This window comes from Aulonocara sp. 'chitande type north' Nkhata Bay, linkage group LG14 (genome assembly GCF_057382095.1).
Source record: "Aulonocara sp. 'chitande type north' Nkhata Bay isolate Kocher_YH1m ecotype deep benthic linkage group LG14, A_spYH_male_GT1.1, whole genome shotgun sequence".
In the NCBI taxonomy this organism is placed as follows: domain Eukaryota; kingdom Metazoa; phylum Chordata; class Actinopteri; order Cichliformes; family Cichlidae; genus Aulonocara; species Aulonocara sp. 'chitande type north' Nkhata Bay.
The window spans coordinates 17,590,304-17,610,037 of NC_141357.1; the positions used below are offsets into that span (position 1 = coordinate 17,590,304).

The window sequence follows — 19,734 nt, forward strand, 5'->3', positions numbered from 1 at the left end:
TATCCGGTGTACATGTACGGCTCGTCAAAATAAAATCCGAAAGTTACACTTAGAAAAAAAAACCTTTTCCATTATTTTATTTACATTTTTACTTATCTGTTACTACTGTACTGCACCTCTTAAGTGTTTCACAGTATGAGTGATGATATTCTGCTTTTAATCTTTTTTTAAGGAAAATACTAATAAAATAAAAAATAAAATAAAATAAATGTTTATTAAGCAATTTTGATAGGAAATTGCTTAATTTTAGAAATTTTTTTGCTCTTTTTTGCTGTTTAGTTGTTTTCTTTTAGAATCATTCATCTTAGCAGTAGGATTTACATGAAAAGAGAAACAAATTAAGTTTGAGTGAAAATGTACATTTTTGCACTCTCTGGTCGACTGACTCAGTGAATCAAATGACTCAAAAAACTCGATTCACTTTGGTGAGTGTCCCAAGAAGACAGCTGTGGCCAGCCCAAATGACTACAGGCCTGTTGCACTTACGCCTGTAGTGATGAAGTGCTTTGAGAGACTGGTCTGTCAGCACATCAGGGCCGGTCTGCCTCCCACTCTGGACCCCCACCAATTTGCCTACAGGACAAATCGTTCCACCGAGGACGCTATCACCATAGCGCTCCACACTGCGCTGAGTCACCTGGAGCACCGAGGAAGCTATGTGAGAATGCTCTTTCTGGACTTCAGCTCAGCATTCAATCATATCATCCCGGAGATCCTGGTCCAGAAACTGTCTCACCTGGGACTCTCCACCCCCATCTGCCTCTGGATCAAGGACTTCCTGACAAATAGACCACAGTCTTTCAGACTCGGCCCCCACCGGTCCAGCACCATCACACTCAGCACCGGGTCTCCACAAGGATGTGTTTTGAGTCCCCTCCTGTTTACGCTCTACACATCCGACTGCTCCCCTACCCATCTCTCAAACACCATCATAAAGTTCGCGGATGACACCACAGTGGTTGGACTCATCTCAAGGGGGGATGAGTCGGACTACAGAGATGAGGTCAACAGACTGACTGAGTGGTGTTCAGTTAACAACCTCCAACTGAACACCACGAAAACTAAAGAACTTATCTTGGACTTCAGGAAGGGCAGAGCAGACCCGGCCCCACTTTACATTCACGGGAGATGTGTGGAGAGGGTACACTCCATGAGGTTTCTGGGCGTGCAGATATCTGATGACCTCTCCTGGACTGCAAATACTACAGCGGTGGTTAAAAAGGCCCAGCAGCGTCTCCACTTTCTGAGAGTGCTCAGGAAGAACAACCTGGAGGAGAGGCTGCTGGTGACATTTTACAGAGCCACCATAGAGAGCATCCTAACGTACGGCATAACAACATGGTATGCAGGGTGCTCAGCTGCAGACAGGAAAGTACTGCAGAGGGTCATCAACACAGCCCAGAAGATCACTGGCTGCTCTCTGCCCAGCCTGGAGGTCACTGCAAACTCTCGGTACCTCAGCAGAGCTGGCAATATCATCAAGGACTACTCTCACCCCAGCAACCAACTGTTTGAACTATTACCGTCAGGCCGACGGTACAGGTCACATAAAACCAGGACAAACAGATTCAGGGATAGCTTCTTTCCCAGAGCTACCAACATAGTAAATAAGCACAAAAACAATTGAACCTATTCCATACCGTCACTGTCATTATATTATGCTGCTATTCATACTGTCATTATATTAATGCTGCTATCCTGTATATATTGTACATACTATTGTTTGAGTACTTACGATTGTTTTTTTTGTACTTTTTATATTTTACATTTATATTTATTATTGAAACTTGCACCAAGGGAGTGGCACTCCAATTTCGTTGTACTCTGTACAATGACAATAAAGGCTATTCTATTCTATTCTATTCTATTCTATTCTATTCTATTCTATTCTATTCATTGAAACTCGATTCAATAAAAAGAATCAAATTTTAAAAAAGAATGTTGTTGTTACGTTATGTTATGACATCATCATGTCATAACATGCCTTTGATCTGTGAATCCTTAAATCCGGGTAAGAAGCCCAAACTGTCAGTCCGTTTACTTGTAACACTCGAGATTGCAGCATTCAAAGGTACGCCTGAGAAAAAATTTTAAATAGTTGAATCTTTAAGACAGTCACTTCATCAACACTCTGACATGTCTCAGAGTAAACACGGCAAAAGCCAACAAGCTTACGCTGGCTTTACTACAATGGACCACCAAAATCCAGAGCCAAATTCTGATGAAACACATTTCCAGCTTCCACTCAAGAGGAAGCGAGGCCCGGATTATGTTGCACAGAATTGCAGAAGTGACGACAGCTGCTCTCCACCAAGGAAAAAAAGACGAATCTGTGAAGAAAAAAAACTGTGTTGAAAAGACAATACAGTCAGATTTCCAAAGGCAGCAAAAACAACTCTGAGAGCTACTCTCCAGAGAGAAAGAGGATGAGAATAGAGATAGAGAAGAAAGAAACAGCAGTGAGTCCGAGCATCCAAGAAAGTTCTTCGTCCAGCATGGTCCAATTCCAAGTTCAGGAAACAAACGCACTTGTCCAGCTTCCACTCAAGACAATGCAAGGCCCGGATTATGCTGCACAAAATTGCAGGACAAGTGCTGACAGCTGCTCACCACCAAGGAAAGAAAGACTTATCTGTGAAGAAAAAAATGTGTTGAAAAGACGATACAGTCAGATTTCAAAAGGCAGCAAAAAGAACTCTGAGAGCTACTCTCCAGAGAGAAAGAGGATGAGAGTAGACACTGAGAAAAAAGAAACCGCAGTGACTCGGAGCATCCAAAAAAGTTCTTCTTCAAGGACTATCCAACTCCAAGTTCAGAAAAAGAACAATATGAACTTGAGTGATACCAAAAACTCTCAAAACACACCAAAAGACAACAAGAGGCCAGAACAAGCAGCAGTGACACAGAACATCCAAAAAAGTTCTTTGTCAAGGTCTATCCAAGACCAAGTTGAGAAAATGGATGTTACGACCTCGAGCAATACCAAAAGCTCTGAAATCACACTGAAATACAACAAGAGGCCAGGACAAGCACCAGTGACACAGAGCAGCCAAAAAAGTTATGCGCCAAGGACTATTCAACACCTAGTTGAGAAAATGGACGTTACGACCTCGAGTGATACCAAAACCTTCGAAAACACTCCAAAATACAACAAGAGGCCAGGACAAGCACCAGTGACACAGAGCAGCCAAAAAAGTTGGACGCCAAGCACTATCCGACTGCTAGTTAAGAAAATGAACAATATAACCTTGAGTGAAACCTCTGAAAACACACCAAACACACCAAAAGACAACAAGAGGCCAGAAGCAGTAGTGACACAGGGCGTCCAAAAAAGTCCCTGAGCCAGGACTATCCAACTCCCAGGTCACAAACGATACGGCCTTCGGCTAAGGGAAAAACAAAAAAAAAACATCTCTTACTGTTCTGTTTATTTCTTTAAATGAACACTTGTACTTTTTTGTCATAGAAGAATAAGAATATTAATATGAATATGAACACCAAGGCGTTTCCAGGCCAGCCAAGAGATATAATCTCTCCAGCCTGACTTGGGTCCACCCCGGGGCCAAATGCCTGGTGGCACCCTTGCCTCCATGGGCACCTTAACTCATCACTTTTGACGCAGAGAATGTATTTTATTGACTAATATTAGTAGGCTGAAGCCTTTTACTTCTACTTACTTCTGATTGGCGTGTACTATATATTAATATGCTTTTTTAAGGATCAAGACATGGGTGTGTTTTTCCAGCTTCATTAACAGTTGTTTTTTCAGAGATAAGATGTCCTCACATCTTCAGCAGTAACGTTAATCCATATTGCATGTTTTGTATGATAAATTTTACCCATACCCTGCAGAATGAGAGACAGAGCAGCCGGGCTATGTAAAAAGTGTAAGGGGGCGTGTTCACGGTCACGTCCAGTGGGTGTGTGGGCAGAGACGCTCCGCCACGAGTTACTACTGAGCAGACTCTGGCTCCAAAAGTGGAACATGGCAGCTCCCACAAGCGGGATATTTTGGCTTCATTTTTGCACAATGGGAGGAAGTGCTGTCGTGTCGTTCATCTTTTATACAGTAATTGGTTAAGACCAATCAGCAATCTTCTCCTTAAGAAATTTCAAAAATATACAAAACAATATATATAACTTCATAAGTCGACAAAAATAAAATCCAGAAAAATCATGTAGCTTTTCAGATTCACGATTCTTTCGGTTGCATCATAAAGATGTTTCAAGTTCAAGTTTATACACTTAACCTTAAGTTGAGGTCTTTCATGTCTCTTTAACAAAAAACAGAAACAAAATCCCTATTCAGAAATCTCTCTTCTATATGATGGTTTGTGTGTGTAAACGTGTATGCGTGTCTGTGTGTCCACACACAGCAAGCATTTGTTTGGCCTGCTGATATGGCGCCTCGAGCAAAAATCCTGGCCACGCCCCATCCCTTAAGATCCCGCTCCAAAGTCCTATTAACCTACAGATTTAGAAAGAAGACGCTGCATTGTTAACTCTGAGGGAGATGGAGAGTTAACAATGCAGCAATTCTTTCTGGCTTCTGTGCTTTTTTTTTTTTAATGTAGTGTTTTAGGTCAAATGTGAGGCATTTAATATATGCTGATTTAAAACTACTACGCCGCTGCAAATAGTTACAAAATAGTTGTCAGGTGTGGAAATGGCCGTAGTACCTTTTCAAAATATATCCTGCTCCTTTTTTTCCCAGCATGTCAAGGAAGTAGATGAGAAAAAACTTTACCACTATGAAATATAATTAGTGGATTTTTTGGGGGGGCAGCAGCTTATTGTGATTAAAAAGTCAGAGGTGAGTGCTTTTTGACATAGATTACCAAGAAGGCTGTAACAATGATACACCTCATGTCTGACAAGGAAACATCTTGCTGTAACTCAAATTTATAGTAATTTGAATGGCATGACCTTCTATGTTAAGGTACTGTGTTTAGAGATGGCTACCATACTTGAACTCCTTACAAGATTCCGCTCCAGCAGCTGTTTTAGATTGAGATGTGCACAAACAGTATTTCTCTCTGCGTTTTCAGATAATGTCTTTACCCATTCTTCATGATGGCTTGTGTGGTTGAGACTTATTTGATGTTTGCGTGATTGTTTTTATGTGCTGAAAATGAATCACCAATTACAAGGACATCTTGCATGTTTAAATATTCCTGACTGTTGGAGATTAGAACATCTAACATGATCAGCATTTCCTGTCCAAATTACACCAGCACTACCACCTGTTTTTTATCAAAACGTAATTGCAATAAAATGGTCAACATTCTCTTAAATCTGTTTAGAAGCAGTTCTAATCTTTTTTTAAATAGTTTTTCTCTTTAAGACAACCAAATATTTTCTACAAATTAAAGGGTACATACACCAAGGATATCTAACCAAAGTGAAATATAGATATTTTTTTTTCTTAGACGTGCCTGATTCAGTGGAAGTGAATGAAATTTCCCTTGTGGTGCGTCTGCATAATTTATAGATCGTACTGTAAATTGAACAACTTTTTGACAATTATCAGAGGACAAACTGAGAGTGGGGATTTGCTGTTGTGCATAAATGAAATCAACGGTACACACTTCCACTGCACTGGAGTGTCAGAAATTTTAGTAACAGATATTTTGACTTTTGGCAGTAAAGCTAAAACTCAGAGGAGAATTTTTGGTAACTAACCATTTGAAGGTCTCCTACTCTTGTGAGTTGTATCATTTGTACTGGATCACCTCATAGGCCTGTTCTTGCTCTGTGGCTCAACCATAACACATGAAACACTAAACTATAAAATCCTTAATTTATCCATATCCATGTTCAAAACGGTGACTCAGGCTTCTTCCGTTATTGGAGCTCGTCTTATGTGGCTTTACAAACTGTGTGGTCTTATTTCCGAAATTGCAGCATCTGAGCAAAGCATGTGAGCGTTTCACAACGTAACAGTTCAGACACGATCGAGAAAAAACACAGCAGCTTAAATTGTTTCCCAATGTTTTGCTGTGTCACTGCATGTTGATATATGCAACTCATATCAGTCCTGCTAGTTGCATGTTGTCATACCTAAAGAGGGCAGAGAAACTGTAGAAATTGTAGAATTGTACATCCTGTTTTTGCCTTATAGAATAGAATAAATAGAATAGCCCTTTATTCTCATTGTACACGTACAATGAAATTGTGCTTTTTTTTCTTTTTTGTTAAGAATAAAATATGTGAAATATATATGTTTTAATCAATCACTGTACCAGTTTCCTATTTACCCTAGCAAAATATAAAGAAAAGAGTGGGGACTCAAGACTGTTACAATACTATATGTATCACATATTCTGAAACTTAGCGTCCTCTCCTGTTGTCAGAAGTTGTGTGAGCCTCCAGGTCCTATGAAAGGGTGTGTGTCACCAAAGATAATCCCATAAACCAGGGGATCATTTGGCATCAACACCCTTATAACCCACTAACACCATAACAAAGATACATTCCCAAATGAATTCCTAACATCCGCCCTTGAAGACGATTGCATGTTTGCTGTAACATTGTTTACCTGTTTCAAATTCAGTGGGGACATTTCTAGTTTGGGCAGCTCCTGTTTGTTTTCAAGTGTGCCACATCAATAAGAGTGATGTGAAGTAGAAGTTTACTTAGTGACTCTGAAGTCACTGTATTATCATTACAACGGCTTTGTCAGTTTTGCCAGTCCACGTCATATTTCTGTACAATATAAAATTCTAAGTAACTGAAATATTGATTAATGAGTGAAGATGTGAGATGAAAAAGGTGATGCGTCACATTTAAGACATCACAACAATGAGCTGAGACAATTTACAAAGGAAGAAATGGAAGATGATTTTTTTTATATGATTACTATAATGTTGTCACAGTCCTCCTGTGTTTCTCCACCGTCTCTCTTTCTGTGCCTACAACAGCCCAGCGGAGTTCAGAGACAGTGTTTGTTACTTGGTGGAGTTTCTGCTGGGGAGACTCAGAGGTTCGGGGACCTGGATTCACAGAACCTTCCTTCTATTGGATTTTGTACATATTGGGACTTTCAAACTGAGCACTTCAAAAAGACCATATAGCACTATCTGCACCAACACTGTAAATAAACTCACTGAACTTTCCTTCCCGAGTCCTCCGTTTGAGTCCGGCCAGACTGATCATGACAGATTTATTTTATAATAAATAAAACCCATTTTTACATCACATTACTTTGCTAATGTTTTTGCCTTCAAGGATAATCTTCAGGCACTATAGTAAACACTCCATGAGACAGGGATAAACAGCCCAGCAGTACTATTCAAAAACAGAGACATCTTCTTTTCTGTCTGCTATCCATTATCCTCTTAAAAGGGCAGCCGCGACAGTCTGAGGTGCATATTGTTCTGATAAAACATCAATAAGAACGCACAGTAAAAAAGGAAAAGCTACCACAGTGGAGAAAAAAGAGGAGTTGAGCGGCCCCTCTGATAACACAGCGGGAGGAGCTGTTATGATCCGTTTTATCTTCCTGCTAAAAAAGGTTGTTTAGATCATGTTTTTGTGCTGATGTTGTCATTTTGAGAGAGACGCTTAAATAGTTTTATCCCAAATTTCCTCATTATTTTGTCTATTTTTTGGGAGGGGGTATAGGTACAGTGTGCTAAAGCTGCTGCAGGCGGGAGCATCCAATTAAATGAGGCTTATGTTTCCAAAACCATCGAATTAAAGCATAAACCACTCTATCAAGAAAAAATAATGCATTTGCCAACATTTTTGTGTTTTTATATTGAACATTCAATCAATATTTTTGTGTTTTAATTAATACAATAATGTTTAATGTAGCGTGAGCGTCACTAGTGTGCATTGAGAGGCTGTCATTTGCAACAAATCTTAAGAGCAATTTAGAACAAAAGCCTTTCCCCTGCATTTTTTGGGGTATTTGCATATTGTTTTTGCTAATAAGAATATGTAAGATTCCAGCATTGCAAAGATAGTCGTGGGGCACTTCACAAATATTCTGTTTTATTGAGGTGAGTTTAATAACAAACATCCTGCTGAGTTCACTGGTAAGCTTTTTAGAGGTTTCCTGAAGGTGTAATTTAACTGGATGTACATTTTGAAAGAAGATTTGAGTACATGGGTTTGAATACGTGTAGAGTACTGACAAAAATGTACACCTTACATTTGACTCTCACAGTATAAGTACTTAGTATATTCATGCACAGATTAAGAAGTATTACTACCAATGTACAACAGCAACGAATGAGACACAGGATTAGTATAATCAGAGATAGGGTTAGTATAATTCACATACAAGTACACATATGCTTAAAAAATGTAGCACAACTACTATACCGCTACATGGTTATCTTAGCTTAACATATTCAGAGGGTTTTTTGTAATTTTATAACTGAGGAATTCTCGCTGTCTTTCTCACGTCTGTTTCAATTCAGCATCCCAGCCAAGACTTTCCTGGAATTACATTCACCACTTGTTTTTGTCTGAAGTCATACTGGTAGGATTTTGTTCCACAGAGGAGAAAGATGCTACCTGTGAAAAGAAAATCATACAAAAACAGTGAGTGGATGTATCTCAGCTCACACTATGATTTCCCCCCCTCTAAAGCATACAGAGCTTTGGTGCCAAAATCCACCCACATGTTAAGTGAGAATGAAACAGTAAGTAAAACAGAGCGTGAGACATGGCTCCTGTAGATCCTTTAAGTGTGAGTGAGTGGAGTGTGATTGCCTGGCATGTGCACAGCCATGTTTGCCTCTGAATAGTATTCTATTTCTACTTGTCAAATTTATATCGTTCCTGAAACTAGATGGTGTTTCAAAGTGTGTTTGGTGTGGTAAACTCCACCCGTCTACTACCTAAACCTAAACTCGGTTTTAAAAAAATGAAAAAAGAAATTACAACTTCTATTTCAGTTGTACTCTATTTGCAGCTGGCTGCTAAGGTCCACATTTTGAACTTCCTGAGTCTTTTTTTCCTTTTTATTTTTTTACCTTGTAACTTAAATGCAGCATCAACCCTTCTGGGGACTCCAGACCAATCGTTTCGGATGAGTCTGGGGAAGCCAGGGTCCATTCTCCTATTGTGCTCATCATACCTGATCATTCAAATATATAAAGTTGAAATATATGAAAAACATTAGTACATTTTTTAGTGTGGCAATGTCAAAGACATTTAAAGCAAAAACATCATTTACTTAATGCCAGAATTAACCGTTGATTATTATATGCTGATTATATTTGTTGCTTCTTTTTGCTTATATTTTTGTAAACTGAATGTAGTTCAATTTAGACTAGACAGAAGCTTAGTGATTTAAGCTAGTGTGTGATATTTACAGACCAAACAACTTATCGATTAATGGCAGAAATAACAATGAGGTTGGGGTCAGTTTAGCTCCAGCTATAATCAGCCATATACAGGTCAGGTTGTCCTGTGACTTTCATCATGTTAAAGTATAAATCAGAACAGAGAACAATTCTAACTGTAAAGTGGCACTTTAAAAAGTTACCTGTAATAAAACTCTCCTACGAAGAACATTGTTTTCCCGTATTCGCTGACATGCACAGCAGCATCAACCCGCCTGACTCTGGAAGAGAAGCCGTACTCGTAAATGGAGCCAGCGCGACTTTTCATCTTAAGCTGTTCAACCACCCAGTACTTATGACCTGGAAAAACACAGCCATGTCACTGGATTTGGGGACACTATGAAAAACAGCAACGTACCACAATCCCTGCCAAACTCAATGAGCCTCTTGCATGAACTGCAACACTTATGTTGCACAAGGCTGTAATTTGCGTGTTCTGCTACTGGAAATCAAGCCTTGTCATGCTGACAACGTCTAAGTGATTCTTTGCAGGCTGCCCATTACTGTACCGGTGAATATGTACGCCACGCCTTTGGCTGGGATGTCATAAGCGGCATCAATCTGAGAACTGATGCTCGGTAAATATGTGGTAATGTGGCCTTGTGTTAAACGATTCCAATAAGTTGTCCTTGTTGTTCTCATCCACATGTGTCTGCAATGAAACAAGAAAAGTGAGTTGCTGTTGAGAGGTTATTTAAGATGTTGTGCACCTTTAAGTGGCAATACATTGTACCTGTTTTTAAAGAAACAAATCTCATTTTCAATCAGTGTTACTGCATCAAAAAGTTGGGGAAATGTTGGGTCACATTTTTTTGAAGCCACCTGGGTTTCCATCTTTTTGTTGGGCCTACCTGTGAAATAGTCACATAGAAAACATTGTATATAATATGTAATACGCTCTGAGAATTTTATTTCAGTGTTTAACGATTTATGAATTCAATATTTCAAATGTTTTATGTTTTGTTCTTTACCATACAGAGTTTGGATACCCCTCACATCATCGTTAGAGAGCGAGTACTTGGCATTGCTCTGATGTCTGTAATTGGGGTACATGATAGCAGAGGGGTCTCTAGAGTGAGTCAAACCAAGTGAGTGGCCAAGTTCATGAGCTGCAACACTCAACAGGCTGTAACCTGAAACACAGTTGCAAATAGTTGTTATTATTTCATTACAAACTGCTGGAATGCTTCTGTCTGGCTCAGAATATGTATTTAATTCCCAATTTTTGCCTAGTGTCATCTTTGGGCTTTCAAACTGCATTCATGTTTTGACTGACAAACCTTGAGTCCCTGCCGTCCATGTTTCATCCTCATCAAAGTGCACATCTCCACCCATCCCCATTCCTGGCATGAAGGCATGAGCCAACACGCCCCCAGGTCCATCGAAGGGAAAGAAATCTCCATGAGCTACAGGAAAACACAGGATCTGATTTTTATTAATCATAATTAAAAGTCACGATTAAAAGTCCTTAGACACGTTTTCACAGTTACTTCTGCGAGAAAAAGAGAAGACAATATCAGCTTTTCGATGGTTGATTTTGATGAACTTCAGCGGGGTTGCATCGCTCCACATCTTCAAGGCTGAACGAACAGACTTTTCCACATCCTCTTTCTTCATGTCTGGAGTGTATCTGGCAATCCTGCATGCCAGCAATTGAGAAAAACATGAGGCATCAGGAACAACATGTTTCAACATATGTTGCTACAAATACTAGCATATCCTCTGGTGGTCAAAAGAAATTTTAAGCAATTTACGAGATTATTTTCTAATTGCAAAAGTGGAATATAAACTCTACAGTATAATATTGTTAATCGTTGCTATTATAGCATTATTTAGCGTTCCTACTATATTTCATGCTATTGCCATCAACAGTTTATTTGCTTTAGATTTATATCTATAAAAAGAAGATTCCTCGTGCTATTCAGGGCCTTCGATCTGCATATTCAAACCTTCATATCCAGAATTCACATTCTTATTCATTCTTATTACATACATATCAATTTTACCTCTTATTACACCACACAGTTGCTGGAATTATGCTGTAAACAACATCATACATTCACAACAAGGAAGTCTAAACCCAGCAAAATGAAAAATAACCAATAAGAAAACTTCATGTTCCAATGAGTCTTTGCAGTACAGAACTATTCATTCAAACTCCCTTTCTATACATGCTTCAACAAACGAAATGTGGAAGTCAAGTAACTAATAAACTTAACTTAAAATAATAGTACAATATTGTAAGATTGTACACTACACTTTTTAATATTTTCTCTGAGTTTTTAATCTTTTACGCCATTTGACTACATTCACAAATAACGGCAGATTACTGTGAAATCTGGGAAACATGGAAAATGCGATCTCACGTGTATGTGATGATGTGGTTCTTCCATTTAGGCCTATTAGGGTAAAAGGCGAAGTTGTCCACATCCGGAACTCCACACCTTGCTTCCTTCATCACATTCAGGGTGTGAGGGTCCATATTTCCTGTTTCCTTCAGACCAAAGAAGTTTTGCATTTCTTGGATCTTCTCCTCCATGGTGGATGCAGACCTCACACTTCTTACTGGAGGCCTGTGGTCTCCCAGATTCAGACTGTAAAACCTCTTGAGGTAATCCTGTTGAGATGAAGAGTTGAGATCTGGACGCTTAGGACGAGGTGTGTAAAATGTAAAGCTGGATTTTATTAATAATTTTTTACATGTAATCTAAAACATATTTAATTATTTCTCTTCCTTAAACACCTAATAAAATATGTTAAATATGTCAGTCTAGCAAAGATGAGGAAGATTCCCTCCTGCTTATTATTGTAACAGCTGAAAAGAGAGAGCAAGCGAGTTTAAAAAGGAAAAGAAACTGTATCACAGATGTTGGTTCAATTCAGTTTTTTTTTCAGATGCTTACACATAAACTTCAAAACAAGTGAAAGGAAAAAAAATGCAGGACGCTTCAAATAGAAATTTTGTGAATGTATCATATGTTTAATAGCAAGAAAACACACACACTGAACTGTAGCACTACTAGTTTAAATAAACGAAATACACTCATAATTCTACCATTTTAATTGAAGCCATTGCAGTCTTCACAGTCTTACATTAAAGGTTCTACAAACATTATCTCCAACATTTCTAACTGAAACAACAATTCTAATTTATATGGTTTTTACACAAAGTTCGTAAGCCTTTCATCCATTCACAAACCTCAGCCAGCTCCACATCCTCAAGCCTCTGCTGATCTTTGTCAATGGGTAGAGTCCACAAGATTTCCACCAACATCAGAGAGCCCAAAACGGGTATCCACAACAAATCCATGTTTTAAATGCACATTTCAACCACGCTTCACATTTTTTATATGGGAGTATTCCTGAGCTTGTTTTGCAATCACATGGCCCCAAAGTGCTCCACGATGGCTGTTAAAGCTGGGTATATTTGCCCCGAGAGGTTTTGTGGTTATAACCTCACAATGAAATGTCTACATATGTCTGGCTTTTCTGTCTATAATGGCGATAATCATATGTACGGTTTGTTCCATAGCATAGAAAACTGCATTTTTTCCTGCTCAGTCAGGTAGGAGAAAAACTTAATGTACACTGTCTCATGTTTATATGCGTCTATACCTCATGTGGATTTCTTTACATCTATAAATCAAACAAACTTCATATGCTGATCAGCAAAGGCATGATTAGAAAATATGATTGGCATAGAAAAACTACAAAAATCTAATAGCAAGTTTTCAATTGTAATTCTTTATTTTGACATGACATGACTACTGATAAATAGAATACCGCTAAAAACTGAGAAGTACAATGTGTTTCCATTTGCCCTCTTTAATTTAGCTAATATCATTGTTGCATGGATTTCAGACAGTACTTTAACAACCAAGCCAGGAATTTGCTTTCTCAACTCCTACAACAAGTTTCTGCGTGTAGTCGTATTTGTAGACTTGTGGTCCCACAAAGAAGTAGATGAAGCCTAAGATGAGAAAAGAAAAAAACAAAAACAACAAAATAAGATTTTTAATATGCAAATGAAATAATTTACATACTGCATTTCTACTTTTTCATGTTAGATTTTCTAGATTTCCTTCCTCCAGTTTGTTGATGTTGATGTCAATGATTTACACAATGAGTGTCTCATATATATCATACAGAAAAATTTTAGTATATCATATCAAGCATTTTAAGTGGTAAATTATACCATTTAAATCTAAGTGGGGAACCACATGCTCTGCTCAGACTGAACTCCACAGAGCTGGTATTGAATTTAAATGAGCATTCCTTTGCTACCAATGATAATGAAACTTGCAAAAGCCATTAAAACACAGCCAAACCTACATCCTAAACAATCAGACAGGATTATCACCTAGTACTGTTGATATGTATGTTAAGTAGTTACTGCATAAAGAAAGATTTAATCAAACAAAAAGCATGCACTTGGTAGGGTGTAATATTTTCCTCACCATCTTTATGAAGAGCTGCATTTATTGTGCTGTTGAGTCCAGGAAAGCCCTCGCTGATGAACCTTGGGTAACCAAAATCCATAACCTTTCGGTTTTCGTTGTAACTGCAAGTAATGTAACCCTGTTAGAACTCGTGACTCACAATCATCTGTTTGTCGTTCAAAGATTGGACTAAACATGTAACTTGTGTACAGTGAACCTTTTCCTCTCTCTCCGTGAGGTCCAAATGACAGAGGGAATCCTTTAGTCATATCTGAGCCCAACTTTTTAAAAGTCCATATTGACATCTGCTTTGTGATTTGTCCCTGCTATGGCATTATACCTCCATTAATACCACACAGTCTTTAAACAACACTTTACTGTGGCTAAAATAGGAGAAGAAGAGTATAATTTGATTTAATTCAATTTGCTGTTCCCGCATACATGCATTCATCAAGTCTCTTCTTCCCCGAACTCATAAAAGAAAAACAAAGAAATGGCCCAAGGCATGATAATATAATCCTGTGGAGCAAAAGCAGTTGAGTTAAATCACATCAAATAATCAAGCTCAGCAAAGTAAAATGCCCTAATGTGTGAACCTGCCTGCAAATAAAAGTTTTAATTGCACTGGGGGAAACATTTACTTGATCTTTATCAGATACATGCCATCCATTTATTGTCTTACCTCCAGTAAATATCATGCATAAAGAAGAGAGTTCGTCCTGTTTTGGCGATGTGCACTGCTGCATCTACATCCTGAACCCAGACTGGAAACCCAAAGTGACTTAGTGCTCTGGGCTTTCCCTTCACAAGAGAGCCTTTCACTGTCCAGAACATGGAGTCTGTCCAAGAAAAGAGTATCCTTGTAAATATGCATTATTTGTTTATTAATATACATATGCTTTACACATAAAGATGCAAATAAAAACCTGAACTTTTTTTGTTTGACAATAATAAAATTATTGTCAAAATGATTCAATCATCAGAATTTTTTCGTGGCTTTTGCTTTTTTAAATGTTATTATAACACAGTTTAAGTGTGCATAACAATATTATTATTATTATTATTATTATTATTATTATTATTATTATTATTATTATTATTATTATTATCATTATCATCATCATCATCATCATCATCATCATTAATATTATTATTATTATTATTATTATTATTAATAATAATAATAATAATAATAATAATAATAATAATAATAATAATAATAATAATAATAACTTTAAATCACATTTAAAAAGTACTTTGTGCACAAAATCATACATAAAGAAAGTGCACATATCCCACCATCCAAGCACACAGTCAAGCTTACATTCTTACATTTGTTCATACATGCACAGACTGTGAGAAAGGTTATGGAAACACTAATCTAGAAAAACGAGTTTCTAACAGTTTAAGAAAACCACAGATTCAGTCAAACTGAAAAGGCACTACAACCTCAAAAGTGTGGTCACTTCTGGATTTAAAGTAAGAATGTCAAAATGCCCAGATCAGATAAGGTCTCTGCTGCATAAGCAGGAGCTGCAATGTAGGGCTTTTTAGGTAATTATTCAAATTTCTGAAATGTATTCAGAAATTCCCATAAAAGCAATCGAAGTTTAGCAAGCATGTTAGGCTTAACAGAGATTTACAGATTTGCACTCAGGAAAGCAATGGTAGGAGCCAGAGGTAACATATATAATGAATTCAGAAGTGGCTCAAGGATTGAACCTTGAGGGACTCCACATAGGAAGGAGCATATAAAGGTGTATAGTTATTACTATCAATTCTAAGGTTTCTGCAGTAGGAAAGCTATTTGGGAGCACTACATAGAATTATGGGGTAGGGCACAACAGAGCCCAAGATTTATTGAAAACTGTGACACTGTGTGGTTACCATGAATAAGGTAAGCAGTGGATCTGCGAGGTACCCAGAAGGCAGCATCAATGCTGGTTTCAATCTTGGGCATAAAGTTTGAGATGGGACCCTCCTTGATGTCATCCTCATGATTATGCTTAATCCAGAGATACCTGGCATGAGGAAATATTGTTAGTTAATTTATTTAAAAAAATACAATGTTTCATATTTTAAATAGTATTTTTAAATCTTCTAATGGTGCTGTGATGATTTGACTAAAGGGTACGGACAGCTTCAAGCAAATTAGTCATCAACATGCCTTTCTCTAAAGAAGAAGGTGGAATCCCCGAGAGTGGAAACTGCATCAAAGGTCAAGTCTGCTGCACATTTGTCCCGCATGAGTCGAGGGAATAGTACGCTAGACAACCAGTTGTTACGATGAAAGTTTGTCAGAAGATTATTTAGATGACCTCTGATAGGACCTAACACAGGCAAATATAGATATGTTAATTGGGAAAATTATTTCACACAAAAACTGCATTTGAATTTGAGGATTACTCAGGAATACATCCAAAGTGTTTACTGTAAAGTGCTTTGATGCTGGCTACATCTTCACTGGATAACAGGTTTGCTGAACGGAAGGGTTTGTAGTTTGGAAACATCAGTGACTCTCGGTTTCTGGAATGCTTCAGACCCAAAGCATGGCCAAACTCGTGAGCTGCCACTACAAACAGATTGAAACCTGAAACAGCAAAAAGAGAAGTGCGTTCGTAAAGATGTGATTGATTTCCAGCGTTCTTTTTTCCAATTTTATTTCTAGTTTGGTTGGTTCAGCACCTGTTTCTCCTGCTGTCCAGCGCTCAGCATCATCAAAGTGTGTGTCCCCGCCGATTCCTGACCCCGGACCGAAAGCATGAGCCAGTGTCCTTCCAGGCCCGTCAAATGGAAACAAGTCACGGTGTGCTAAATGATACAATCCAGGCCAAACACGAAACAGAAACCAAAGAGAAAACCATTTTCTTTCATGCCAAAAGAAAATTATAGGCTTCTCTTCACCTCATTTGAATGAGTCAGTTGAGTTTAGCAGCCAGTGCATGATGACGCTACCTTGGTTAACAATGAAATTACTACTGCAGTTTCCTATGTGTACAATTGCTGCTCTGTTATATTTGCATAAGATAATAGGCTGAGAGCTGCTGAGAATTTCTTTTCTTTCTGTTATATTCCATGACTGTACCGTGTAGAACAAAATACAAACCCACCATAGCTCGCAAACTCCACCATGATGTCAGCATTGCGAGTGTTTGACCTGACAAACGTCAGACTGCTGGCTCTGGCCCAGACGCTGAAAGCTGACTCTATCAAAGAGTCCACAGTGCTGCGAGGCAAATCTCTGGTGTATCTGCCAATGCTACAAGAGCAACACACGCTGATGAATATCAAACTGCACACGCAATACAAATGTATTGTAGAGAGCACCATCTTTCTAGGCCAATTCTCTATTTCATAACTTTTGAATGTGATCCAGATCTGCAGCAAAAATGAATGGTCTCCCTTTTTCTCCATCCAACTCCTCACCAAGTTTCATACATCGTGTAGTTATTGTGTAAACTTCCTGTTAAAGAGTCAAGAGAAGGGCACTCAGGGGGTGCAGTCATCCACTAGAGCCAATGCCCTGTCTCACTGTTTTAAAGAGAGAGATCTGGAGCTGTGCCACGGTTAGGTTATTCCTGCAAGGTTTTGTGAAATAAAAATTTCCGTGATACCAAAACATTACACTAACTTGAATAAAGTCTCTTTTTTAATAACAACAAAAACAATTGTCTTTCTTTGTTACTCTTTAATTATACATTTACTCAGTATGTAATCCAGCAGGCATGCCTCAAAATGAATCTGCACAGGAATGTATAAGGATGTCTCAGACAGTGTTACATAAGTTAAAGCATGTATGGTCAGCTTGGCACTCTAACAAGCCCACAGTGACCCTCAAAGCCAGAAGTCCCAAACCAAAAGCCATAAGGATTTGTGACAGTGGCTATTCTCCATTTCTGCCAAAGGGTTTATTGTCTTCTTAAAATGATCCTCACATATTTCTGAGGTTTGGTGAAGACAGCCAGACAGTTTGTTTTTTTATTTCCCCCCTGAGTTCATTCAAGGTTAGACATGCCCACTATATAACATTCATTTCCAGATAGTTTTCATTACGCATGATCATTAAGCATCAGTGAAGACCACAGTAAATACCTGTAGGTGATGACATTCTTATTCCAGCGCGTCGTCTGGGCATGGCTGTACTCCTCCACGTCTGGAACGCCACATCGAGGACTCCTCATCACCTCCAGGGTATCCGAGTCCAGTCTTCCCGACACATTCAGCCCAAAGAAAATTTGCATGTCTTTCACCTTGGAGGTAAAAGAGAGGCCGCTTCGTTTCATGCGCCCCAGAGGATCATTTTGTAGGTGGTAATAGTGCTGGAGATAGTCCTTAAAGTAGATTTAAGATCAGATCACATCAGATAGCATTTTGCACAAAAGAGGGTTTGATTCACTCAACAACAAAAAAACAATTCTGCACCTTTAATAAACAGAAAGCAATCATTTTAAATAAAATGCAACAGAAATATATAAATCAAATGTTTATTAATTCCAATAATTAATCATTAAGAAAAATGTGGTTGGCGTAAACTGACTGAATAGTGGAGTAATTTAATTAGCTAAAGTCAGAATTTTGGATTCTTAATTTTAACCTAGTTACTGCAAAACTTTATTCTTGTATCACAACATGCATTACAGATTATAAACTGCTATAAAACATCTGACTGAGCTATCATGGCTTCAACATAAATGCCCTTATTTTCAGCATCAACTATCAATTACACTTGCATAAAAAGTCGGCACAAGATGGAACAAAGACAAGCAACTTGCTTCAAATTGGGATGAAGAATGTGAAAATGGGAATGCCAAGCAAATCTTTTAAAGGATATAATATAACAGCATCAAGGGCTGAGAGGGCAGTGCAGTTGTGTACCTCCACCCTCCACCCACATAAAAACAAATGTAATAAAAGGAAATATCTTAAAATACGCACAGGAAATAATGCATCCTTCCAAATTCTTTAACCCTGCAGTAAAATCACTGACAATTTAGCATGACTTTGCATCGTACAAGACATCAATTCACATGCAGTCCACTCTGAAAACATTTGTAAAAGGAGCTCGTGCAATTATACACTTACTGTGGCCAGCTTCAAGTCAGCCTGTGGTTCTGGTGTAGGAGTGCTTTCTTCCTTCGGTGTAAATGTGGGTGCCGTAAAACCTGGACCGGGCACAAGCAAGACCAGAACACAGCAGGAGAGCAGCATGACATGCATTTCACAGAATTAACGCTGCAGTGAATTGCAGTGGCCTAGTTTAAGCATGTGGAGATGGAAGTTCTGGTTAATGAGAAAGCCTTTTAAATGGTCATTGTGACTCATACCACATGCAAATCCCAGGGAAGCCTCTGACAGCACTACAAAATTAGGGAGGAGTTTGGAAAGGGCCAAGGACAAAAAAAAAGAAGAAGAAGAAGAAAAAAAAAGAAAAAATGACATTTGAACATTTTTGTCACATGACATGTTTGCACCAATGATGGTTTAAATCAAATAAAGAGCAGTGCACAGTTCCAATTTCAAAATCTTGTTTCAATTCAGCAGATATGTGAAACCAGAGCGAGACACGGCGCAGTCGGAGTTTTTAACTTGCAACACGCTGGTTCACAGATAATCCTGAATCAGTGGTGAAACTACAACATGAGGCAACATAGAGTAAAACATTCCTCACTATGTGCTCATTGCCATCGCTATGAATGGGCATGGCGCAAACATGTTTATTTTTAATTTACAGCATTAATAACTAAGCAGTGATAGAGTAATAGTGATGGAGCTTCTGTGGAGGAATCTCAGCTTAAACTCCTTCCAGACTGATGCAACACGTCCCACGCGTTTTAGGTCTCCTAAAATAACCCCATCGAGGCCAGCTCTCGTCCCCATTTTAGCAAATGCATGTCACAACTCTGAATGAGAGAGTTCACAGAACAGGAGCCTAAATTGAG

General features: G+C 38.4%; 2 protein-coding genes and 1 pseudogene across 2 annotated transcripts; 1 reads left to right on the forward strand and 2 right to left on the reverse strand.

Moving 5' to 3' along the window:
- Positions 1-2,136: 2,136 nt before the first annotated feature.
- Positions 2,137-3,341, forward strand: LOC147314378 (uncharacterized; annotated as a pseudogene).
- A 4,686-nt stretch (positions 3,342-8,027) lies between these two features.
- mmp20a (matrix metallopeptidase 20a (enamelysin)) lies at positions 8,028-12,673 on the reverse strand. The gene is made up of 10 exons (XM_086261295.1): positions 12,556-12,673; positions 11,723-11,973; positions 10,847-10,995; positions 10,637-10,762; positions 10,328-10,489; positions 10,090-10,207; positions 9,866-10,008; positions 9,500-9,656; positions 8,985-9,088; positions 8,028-8,523 (listed from the first exon to the last, which is right to left on the reverse strand). The coding sequence occupies exons 1-10, from the start codon at positions 12,664-12,666 to the stop codon at positions 8,423-8,425; spliced, it is 1,422 nt and encodes a 473-aa protein (XP_086117421.1). The 5' UTR covers positions 12,667-12,673; the 3' UTR covers positions 8,028-8,422.
- Positions 12,674-13,187: 514 nt separating this feature from the next.
- Positions 13,188-19,182, reverse strand: mmp20b (matrix metallopeptidase 20b (enamelysin)). Its single transcript, XM_086261294.1, has 10 exons — positions 18,878-19,182; positions 17,888-18,126; positions 16,906-17,054; positions 16,481-16,606; positions 16,227-16,385; positions 15,963-16,125; positions 15,683-15,816; positions 14,478-14,634; positions 13,814-13,917; positions 13,188-13,326 (listed from the first exon to the last, which is right to left on the reverse strand). Exons 1-10 carry the CDS (start codon positions 19,010-19,012, stop codon positions 13,226-13,228), a joined length of 1,467 nt encoding a protein of 488 aa, XP_086117420.1. The 5' UTR covers positions 19,013-19,182; the 3' UTR covers positions 13,188-13,225.
- Positions 19,183-19,734: the final 552 nt, after the last annotated feature.